This window comes from Pipistrellus hanaki (assembly GCF_964339955.1).
Source record: "Pipistrellus hanaki genome assembly, chromosome: 8".
NCBI lineage: Eukaryota > Metazoa > Chordata > Mammalia > Chiroptera > Vespertilionidae > Pipistrellus > Pipistrellus hanaki.
Window position 1 is genome coordinate 77731151 of NC_140510.1, and position 10766 is coordinate 77741916.

At 42.9% G+C, this 10766-nt stretch overlaps 1 protein-coding gene across 1 annotated transcript in view; it reads right to left on the reverse strand.

Moving 5' to 3' along the window:
* The window catches only part of MDH1B (malate dehydrogenase 1B), a 16843-nt gene extending 6310 nt beyond the window's left edge, over window positions 1-10533 (reverse strand). The window contains exons 1-9 of the mRNA XM_084892192.1: window positions 10485-10533; window positions 9356-9468; window positions 6983-7117; window positions 6639-6781; window positions 5532-6028; window positions 4489-4630; window positions 2409-2572; window positions 851-990; window positions 494-545 (exon numbers count right to left, since the gene is read on the reverse strand). Of these exons, the coding sequence (XP_084748318.1) occupies window positions 494-545; window positions 851-990; window positions 2409-2572; window positions 4489-4630; window positions 5532-6028; window positions 6639-6781; window positions 6983-7117; window positions 9356-9468; window positions 10485-10506 (1408 nt within the window). The 5' untranslated portion in view covers window positions 10507-10533. The remainder of the gene's footprint in view (window positions 1-493; window positions 546-850; window positions 991-2408; window positions 2573-4488; window positions 4631-5531; window positions 6029-6638; window positions 6782-6982; window positions 7118-9355; window positions 9469-10484) is intronic.
* Between the last annotated feature and the right edge of the window lie 233 nt (window positions 10534-10766).

Genomic DNA, 10766 nt, shown 5'->3' on the forward strand with positions numbered 1-10766 from the left:
GTCATCAGGGAAATATTTAGAATTTTGTTGGAATGCAGTATAGTGTTATTTTTATTCTAATTGCATTATTCTAATTGTAGGGGTGGCAATACACTATAATATTTCAGGACTTACTATAATTATGTATCTAGGTTCCCACTCCAGCCAGCTGAGCACCTTTTCGAATCACACAACTATACTTTGAGAGAATAAATTTGTGTTTTAAGCCAATAATTTATTGTAATTTGCTATGGTGGCCTGAGGAAACTAATATATAGGGTATAGACAAAAGTTATATGGCCACAGTGTGTTTAAGATGTGATTTCTTTAGCATTCTTATGAGATGCTTTATTTCAAAGAACACAGTAAACATGGCAATTTATTTTGTCAATAATTGCGTTTAAAGGTGATAATATAAGGGTTTTATTTACCTATATTAAATAGTGATTCAGTTTTAACAAATATTTTAACACTCTTTTATTGTCCCAATAGGACATCATGTTTAAAAGGTTACCTGGATGATATGGCTGAAAATGTAACAAATCTCCAAGTGCAACAAGTTTCTCCTGTTGAAAATTTTTACAATGAGAGAATTAAATAACCACAATTATTAATCAATCTTTAATAGAAAAACACTTTGATTCTTGATTTTTAAAATAAGCTACAAATATTTTTAACATACCAGAAATTATGTAACCAAATGAATAGTGGCGGTCTGCTGATTTTCTTTTTCAAACTTGTGTTGGTTCCTTATTGATTTCGAAATAAGATTCAAATTGAACCCAAAGAAAACAAATGTATGCCTTGGCCTCAGAGAATCAGTTTAAGATCATTATCATAGTCAGTTGCCTTGGATCTATTCTGACCTTACCTGAATTAGATCGCTTGCCATTCTGGTCATCATTTGTTCACTTATTTCAGTCTCTTTGAGATCTGTGAGAACCACCCAACTTCTTTTCTCAAATTTCACGGGCATAGAAAAGACGATCCCTTCAGGAATGCCAAACTGGCCTGCGGTGGGCAAATGCAAAGCAAAGCAAAGCAAACCAGAAACACTCAGAAAAATAAGTCTTGCCTATGAAGTATTGTGGAGCGGACATAATACGTGGCTTTAATGGTAACCGTGGAACTAAATCTCTGGTAATTCCTCCCCGGGCGGAGGTGAAACACTCTAGAAGTATTGATTGGGCACCTGTCCAGGTTCTGGCCAGCCCCCCTTCAGTGTCTCTCTTGGAAGGGAACACCACTCTTTCCTCTTCTTTATACCTTTGTGCCGGGCTCAGACCCCCTGCCTCTGCCTGGAGGGCTGGTGCAGCCTTTCTTCTCCACCTGGTCGGGTTCCTTTTGTCTACTTCCCAAGGCTTTACCTGTGCCCCTGGGTAGCCCAGGAGCCCCAGGCCTTGTCCAGTCTGGCCTTCTGCTCTTCCGGGGAACTATGGCAGGCCTATAGTTCAGGCATGAGGACTAGGAAGGGAACGAGAGGGAGCTGGAATGTTGCTGATTTCCTCTGAGCTCCCAGTTCCCAGTCTGGATGCGCTCCAGACAAAAAGAACGACAATACTTGTTACTAAGTGAGCGACATTGAGATAAAATTGCCCTGCGCCTTACTCAAATCAGAAAATTATGCTTGCCAATCTAGTCATCAAAAATATTGCTACAAGGGCAAAATAAATGCAGATAAGAAACTAGGATAAAAAAACAAACAAACAAAAAAAAAACCTTCCTCAGCGGGTTTCCCAGGTCCTCTGTTCACGGTCTACTTTCTATAATGAGACAGCTTTTGGGGTGGGCAACATACGAGGTTTGCCTATATCGTTCCAGGGAGACAATGACTACAAGCTCCTTTTCCCCAATATCACATTGTTTATTGATGAGTTCCTATAGCAATTAATTAAAGTTTCTACAAATAAAGGTAAGATTTAAAATATCTATTTCACTAAAAAGGTAATATGCTGATTTGAATTCACACAAAGGGGATGTTATACATCGTAACTGAAATTGAACAAGATTCACTGAGTGTCTACCCAGGAAGGAGACCCCCAGGCAGAGCCCTGTCTGCAGGGGGTACACACTCTAGTGGAGGGAACATATGAATCTAACCACACCATGGATAAAGGCAGGAGGTAATATGCTTTCTGATGGAGGAACACAATGCCAGGTGAACACAAAAGGCAGACAGAGATTAATTTGACTTGGGGGCTTTTGGGAAAATTTCCTTGAACTGTACAGTAGTAACTGGAAGAATGGGGAGGTTGGTGGTTCCACTAATAACACTCAAGAAATATAAGGAACACAATTATGAAATTGTGAAAACCCAGACAGTTTATAGATCATGTTAATGGATAATATGTGGGGACACAGACATAGGAGTATGAGGTATGGATGGAGGTTTTTTTCAATATTACAAGATATGGGGGACCCAGGCTTACCTTCACTCAGTACTCCTAAGGACACTATCTCCCCATACGGTGAGCCATGGTACCAGTACTTCAATGTAGTGGCTATACTGTGTGCAGCTAACATGGCTCCAAATTGTTTTCCTGTGGCGGTCAACTCTTTAAGAGTTGTCACAAATTCTCTGTTTAGCCACTCACTATATGAAAAGAAAGAAACAAATTTTCAATGAAGGGAGAAGTGGAAATTAAAAAAAGATTGCTCCCTGGGTCAATGAACCTATGTACAAAAAAAAAATAATAATAATCTCCACAAAGAGAGATACAACTTCCTTTGTCCTTTCTTTAAGCTTCTTCAATCCCATAAAAAGTTGATTGAAAAATAATGATAGAAAAATAATGAGAATCCCAGAGTTTCAAACTAAAGACATGATAATATAAAAATGGAACACAGAAAAGAGGTCAAAGGCTGCAAGATCAGTTACTTTCATGATGAAGAATTTATCCTATGTAGATACTATCTTGGAACCAGTGGTATTCATTTTAAATAAAATAACATCATAAAATGTTGAATTATTTACACTGAGAACTAGAGAGATAACTTTGTCTTTATAATCTGAGGTTTCAAGGCAGGGAATAGTCCAGCTGGAGAGCAAGCACTAAATGGCTGCTCCTGATAAGCCATCATGCTGCAGTTCCATTAGACACTGCCCCTACCCAGGCAACAAATGCAGAGGGACCAGCTTTGGGAGGGGAAACTGAAGACATATGATTTCTAGGGTCTGAGGAAGGGAAGGAAGGGGAAGGAGGGCCATTGGAAAGGAAAGTGCTGCAAAGAGATGAAAAATGCTTCAAAGGTTCTCCTCGCCCTTTCTCTCCTGTCCCTGAGCACATGGTAGGGTTGACTGTGTGGGCACGATTCTAAGGGCTTTGCCTGTACTATAAACCCTTGTAATCTTCCCAAGGACCCTGCAAGTCCCCTACTGTATGACCACTTCCACTTTGTAGATGAAAACTCTGAGGAGCAGAGAGGTGAAGTAACTTCTCTAAAGTCATACAGCTAGCTAATCATCGGCTGCATGAGAATGTCAGCTCAGGTGTGCTGGCTCTAGGGTCTGGGCTCCTCACCACTTCTGCATGCTGTTTCTCCTGGGGCAGCACACCCAGCGGGGCCTGGGTGTGCTCATCTTAATCCCTTAATCCCTTAATCTTAATCCCTTGAAACTGGTCGGCTAATTTCAACCTGGATACATATCTCTGCCTTTATAGTAAACTAGAGGCCCGGTGCACAAAATTTGTGCATGGGGGTGGGTGGGAAGGTGTCCCTCAGCCCAGCCTGCACCCTCTCCAATATGGAACCCCTCGAGGGATGTCCAACTGCCCGTTTAGGCCCAATCCAGGTACGGGCCTAAATGGGCAGTTGGACATCCCTCTCATAATCCTGGACTGCTGGCTCCCAACTGCTCACCTGTCTGCCTTCCTGATTGCCCCAACTGCTTCTGCCTGCTAGTCTGATCACCCTAACCACTCCCATGCTAGCCTGATTGATGTATAACTGCTCCCCTGCCAGCCTGTTTGCCCCCAACTTCCCTCCTCTGCCAGCCTGGTCACCCCTAACTGCCCTCCTCCTGAGGGCTTGATTACACCTAACTGCCCTCCCTTGCAGGCCTGGTCCCTCCCAACTGCCCTCCCCTGCTGGCCATATTATGGTGGCTATCTTGTGTCCACATGGGGGCAGGATCTTTGACCACATGGGGGCAGCCATCTTGTGTGTTGGAGTGATGGTCAATCTGCATATTACTCTTTTATTAGATAGGATGAGATTAACATTACATATGCCTGCTTTAGAGATTACTTTAATGGACTATGTGAGCCACATTAAGGATAATCTGAAATGTAACAATTTCAAAACCAAATAAAGTGGAGGTGGGAATTGACTAGTTGAAATCTTATGGAACTTTCTATGTCTCTTCAATAGAGAGCATAAACAAAGATGAGTATGAACAATGTCCAAGTTATTTTTGTCCAAAGATTTCCAAGATGGTTTAAAAGATCACAACAACTATTAAACATTTATTCAACACGGTTAGGATACTTCACTTAAAAAATACAGTACCTATCAAAAACCAAGCTTAAAACAGGGCGAGAAAAGTGAGGAGGTCCCCAAATAGCACTCTCATATTTGTAAATCTTGGCTTTTCTCAGATCAACATAGCAATTTCCACTAATATTACCCCAAATTATCACATCTTTGATGTCTGTGAAGAAAAGAAATAAAAGTTAACCTAATAATGAACATCAGTCTACAAAATTGCCTGATGCCTATTTTTCCTTTGCGCTTGTTTGAGGATTAGTCCTTTTGCTATAAAGTAGATCTAAGTTTATGCTGCCTAAAACTGTGCAAATCATGTGGCTCATTCATCTCCTTAATCAGGTTTTGGAGAGCCTTCCTGATACTCTATAAATGGTATGGGCATACAAATGAAATCCAGGAATCCTGGCATGCCCCTGAAGATACTGCTGCTGAAAACTATACCGCTGGCCTTGGTCCTGACTTCGTTAACCAGCTTACCTTAGAGTACTGTTTGAAAATTATTATTATTATTTTTATTTTAAATATTGATGATGTTTTTAACTATGATCACGGGGCGGGGGGTGGAATGGAATATTAGGTTTCAAAGTATTACTTGCAAAGTATACACCTTATCATATAATGATGGACAAAGTCAGGTGGTCACAAAAGCCAGTTTAAAAAAAAAAAAGTTTGCTGACACCAGTTTGGCTCAGTGGAAAGAGCGTCGGCCTGTGGACTGAAGGGTCTCAGGTTCGATTCCGGTCAAGGGCATGTACCTGGGATACGGGCATATCCCCCAGTGCAGGGTGTGCAGGAGGCAGCTGATTGGTGTTTCTAGCTCTCTATCGCTCTCCCTTCCTCTCGGTAAAAAAAAAAAAAAAAAAAAAAAAAAAAATCAATAAAATATATTTAAAAGAAAAAAGTTTGCACAGTAGTCAAATCACACACTAAGAAATTCTTTGCATGGGGTTCGCACTTCCTAACCCAGACTCCAGAAGGCTTCTTAGAAGGGTACAGGGTTCCTCCCAGCTGCTCAGAAACCGTGCTGCTTGGAAACACAAGCACAGTGTCAGGGGTTCACTCACATGAGGGGGATGTTTTCAACTTCCTGGCCAGCGCCGCTCTGGCCTGCCCTTCCACCCCCAGCGCCACGGCCACGATATTGCGCGCGATGCTCGGGGCGTATCTCATGAGCAGTAAGGTTTTCAGGTTGACGAAGGTTTTTCCCCCCACGATGACCTGGACCGAGGCATGGGCGTTCTTCTCCAGCAGGTAGCCGTACTGCTTGCACAGAGGCACCCTGCTCCGGAGGCACTCCTCCATCGTGTACACCTCCTTGGTCGTGGGGTCGTCCAGGACGATGACCACGTGGGCCAGGCGGAAGGCCTCCTCTGCTCTGGTGCAGACGGAGACGCTGTGCAGCACTGGGGACACCAGGTCCTGCGTGTCCACGGCGAGGTGGCGGAGGGTGTCTTCCGCCTGCTCGTTGTCAAACAGAGCTATGCTGATTTTCGTATCCATGCCGAACACCTCCCCGCTGGTCAGGATGGGGATGAGGCTCTGGCAGGCAGGGGTAGATGCACTAACAAGTGCAATGCAGGATTAGCAATGGTTAAAGCTTTTGTCCCTAGCTTATATGTGTGTGTGTGTGTGTGTGTGTGTGTGTGTGTGTGTGTGTGTAATATATAGAGAGAGGCCTGGTGCACAAAATTCATGCACTTGTGATCCCTTAGCACGCCTGTGCCCTCTCACAGCCCACAAGCCCTTGGGGGGGATGTCTGACTGATTGCTTAGGCCTGCTCCCTATGAGTGGGCCTAAGCTGTCTGTAGGACATCTTCAGCACTGTGACAGCCCTGAGCCCAGCTTCTGGCCGAGAGGTGCTCCCCCTGTGGAGCACACTGACCACCAGAGGGGAAGCTTTTGTGTCGAGCATCTGCCCCCTCTGGTGGTGAGTGAGCATCATAGTGACGGCCATTTGGTTGCTTTGCCTATTAGCCTTTTATTATATAGGATTTGTATTGATTTCAAAGAGGAAAGGAAGGGAGAGAGAGAGATAGAAGCACACACACACACACACACACACAACCTCAAACTTAACATTCAGATCTTCTATCATGGAGTAAATCCCACACCCTCCTCCTTTCAAATATCAACAGCCAACCTTGAGAATCCTGGGCTTTGATTGTCCCACCTGGTGATCCAGACCTGCAAGGGTTCAACGAGGTCTTTCAGGGATTCTTTCTCCAGCTCTTCTTGTATATGAGCCTCCATGTTCTCCAGAGCAATTGCCTTCATCAGCTCACTCGTCATGCTAGAGGTGACACCGTAGTAAAGCTAACCATGGCAAAAGAAAAAGTCAGCCCCCGAGAAAAGACAATTAGTGGGTAATAGCTGTAATGGAAAGTTCTTGTGTGAAGCCAGAAGGGAGTAAAAAGGGAGTTGAGAGAAGACTTTAGAAAGCAAGGCATTGGAAAAATGAAATAATGTGAGAGATTGACAATGTTTTGAACAGATAAATCAATTTAACTTACACACCTGGGCATGCTCTAAGAACTCATTATATCCTCCCAGAAGCAAGCCCTTTCCTCCGCGATCCAGCAGCTCCCTCCAGATGATGGGGGAACTCTTGTGGCTCCATTTATTCTTTTCACACACATCTCTCAGCCACTCCTATTGAATGATATTCCAAGGGCAGTCACACTTTAAATAGACCTCAGAATTCAAACTTTAGAATTCAAATACTAAAATGCTGGATTTTTTTTTTATTTTTATTTTTTTGCCATTACTTAATATACATAAAATTTAAGTAACTTAAACTGTCAAATGTAAATATAAAAAATAGTGATGAGTTAAGTAACAAATTAATCAAATAAGAAAGAATATTCTTCAAATCTACTGACAAAATAAAGGCACAGGAGGTTGCTCTCTTTTGCTAAGGAGACCTGGAGTGTTTATGTTAAAGATAAGCCAAGTGTTCCAACTCAACTGATGATAAAAAAAAAAAAAAAAGCTTACCTGATTTCCCCCTTATTCTTCTATCTGAGCTATTTCCAGTTGTAGGGAATTTCTAATATCGTATAAATTTGATATTGCTTTCCACATCTCTGGATATAGTGTATATTGCTCAGATTAAATTAATGAGCTAAAAGTTACCCAGGGATTTCTGATAGTACTTATTAGAAAAATCTTAAATCATTATTTGGTCAGTGTAGATCAAGTCTTCCAATGACAAGAGCTCAGTAGAGATAGACAGAACATTCTTATGGGTAAAATGCATAATTGCATTCTTGTCGTTGGAGGCATGTGTAAAGATGCTACCTTAACACATAAAAACCTTAGAAACACATTTCCCTTCTGATGTTGAAATCTGTCTGTCTGTATCCCACCTTAAAGCAAACAGTGCTGCTGTGAAGATTCTACCATGGCCTTCTATTTTACAGCACAGTCTTCCCAATGAAGTACCGAATCTATGGGATAAAGGGCCTCTACTCAAAAGGACCTTCAGCATCAAGGGCATGTTGATATCCTGGCAAGACATGAGAGAATATGTATGGGACTGGGCCCCGAGGATGCTGAATCAAGAGTGGGACTTAATGTTGGACAAGGGAGAATTTATTAATATTAGTCACTCTTTCTGCAGTTCAAGAGTGTACACCCTGGCAAAGACCTTGGAAGAGAGTGATAACATGCTGCTAGGATGACTTTCCTAAGATTGGGAAAGGTGATGACGCCCATGAAATGCCAGAACTGACTTGGGAAACGATGGAAGGGATTAAAAAGCTTAGGGAAATATTCATGAAAGAGTGGATAAAGAAATGGAGACTAGGGTGCAGGCCCCGTAAGGATCAGGTATTGGTCACCACACCTAGCAAGTCACTTAGACTGGCAGAGAGTAAGGGGATTCTAGAAAGGACAGTAGAGAAGAAAGGTGACGAGTGTTCGTGGCAGCCCCGAAATGATGTATATTGGAGACTATAGTTCACGTGACTAACCTTCTTGTAAAGTTTTCCTAGGGAGAGAGGCCAACCAGAATCTTGGACAAGCTGTTTCCAGATGGTGTGAACCTATTACACAGAGCACGTGGACCCAAAAAGCACAACGGGTGCATTGTGGTGGGTCCTGTCATGGCAGTCCAGATTTTCCCTTTATGACCCAGGCACTCAATACCTCAGCCACCAGGAGTATTGGCTGCCGATTGCTCAGTGCCACCAGGAGTATTGGCTGCCGATTGCTCAGTGCCCAGTCTCCTTCCAGGAACTGGCTTTAGCGGAAGGAAGTTCCCTTGACTTATGTTAAACACCTTCCCTGGGCAGCAGGCAGCCGTGACTGTTAGCTGGGGGAGTACAAAAGCCCAGCCTCCTTGCCTATTTGGGGTATCTATGAAAGGCTAACCCAGCTTCCGAGTTCCCTGTATGACTGGCCGAGCCCTTTGTTGCAGCTGGATGGCAGTTCAACTCCTTCCATTGCCCAATGCTGCTGCCCTCATTCCTTCCCAGGATGTTGTTCCCAAATCCTCATCTCAGTCTGTTTCTGAGAAAACCCAATCCCAAAGAAGGGTATTTCATTAAACAAGCTCCTTGTGCCATTAGAAATCAATATGAAGGTGAATAAAGAGTTAAGAAGTGCAATAAAAGTTCCTTGGATTCTTGGGTGTCAGGGATGGGTGGGGAGGGGGGTGGGGAGGCAAATTTATTCTCATTTGTTAGGGCCTTGTGTGTTATAATAGGTTTTAGGAAAAAAAATAATGATTTGAAACTGATAAGTGGAGACTTATTTTATTAGTAGTAAAATATCAGTCATACACGAACATTCATTACTGGAAGCCTATCTGATATACTATCTAATGTTAATCAAATTAGAAACATTTGTGTGCATGTGTAAGTTTAATAAATTGTAAAGGCTTCTTACCTCCCAATCATGAGGATGTTGGGTAATTTTATATATATGAAAATCAGGAAGATTCTTCTGTAAATAGTCTGCCAGGAGTTCTGCTTTAGCATAATATGGGTCATCTGCTCTACCTAAAAGAGCTCAAGTTAGCAATGCCTCCTTTTGTCGTACAGAAAGTTACATGCAGTTTTAAGTATATGTTATATAATTAATCATGTAGCTACATTTTGGTAACATAGTTATAGTATAAATTATCACCATATAAAGTTTTGATTTTTTACTGTATTGGTAAAAAGGTCAGAATCTTAAGTAATAAAATGTGGAAAGGAAAAAAGACTATTGAATATTTACTCTCCTCCAGTACTATGTTAGATCTCACTTCCTCTAAAAGGCTTACATGCTACTAATTAAACATGAACTATTAGCAATGAACTATTCATTAGTAGCCATGAAAAGGCAACGTGAAGTGAAGAGTAGTGGTAGAATCACATGTGGATTTGATGTATATGGTGGGAATACTGTGGTGGGAGGAGAAGCTGAGGGGGAGAGAAGAATCTGGAATAACTTCTACTTTCTGGCTTGAGTTGATGACCCTGAGCTTAGCAGAGAGAAATCACAGGTGATAAGTTCATTGATAAGTGCAGTTGGAGGGATCTGTAGCACATCTAAGTGGATGTGAGCAGCAGGCAGTTGCATGTGTAAGTCTGAAGTGCAAGCCTATGTAAGGGCTTAAGATGTAGCCATCCACCCACAGGAAGTTAAAGCCACCAATGTGCATGGGATTGGCTGTCTGACAGGCAGGGGCCACATGCAAAAGTCTCTCTATAGCATTCTTCCCCATTTACCGCAATTACCAATTACCACCATTTACCACAATTACCAGTTCTTTGACTTCATGGAGACTTATAAGTCATCAACCTCCTCCCCATCTACCCAGTGCCTGGCAGTGTTTTGCACAGGGTCCCTGCCCAATCAACATCCTTGAGTGCATGCACTGTGTCAGAAAGCCTGAGGTGGTCCATATAGACTAGAGAGAGGCTGGAGTTGCTAAAACAGAAGCCAGCTAAGATCACTGTCAAGCGGCTCTAGGAGGCGAGCAGTTGTTGGTGTTTTGAGTGATCTGCGGGCTTACGCAGGGGTCACTCACCCGCAAGCACGAATTTGGCCATGGGGAAGCTTTGATCCCTGGGCAGACACCAGGACTCCGCAGTTTCCTAGCAACCACGTTGCCAAGGACGCGGCGCAGGCGCACTCTGGAGCGGAGCTCGGGATCTGGCGCCCCGCAGGGAAGATGAAGATGTTGGGGTGCACGACCATGCATAGCCTCTACAAGCTTTGCGATGTCTCCTATTCCTATCCTTGAAGCTAAGAACACTAGTCATTTCCTTCAATAGGCTTTCTTCTCTCTGCGAATCCTTTTCAAATCGCT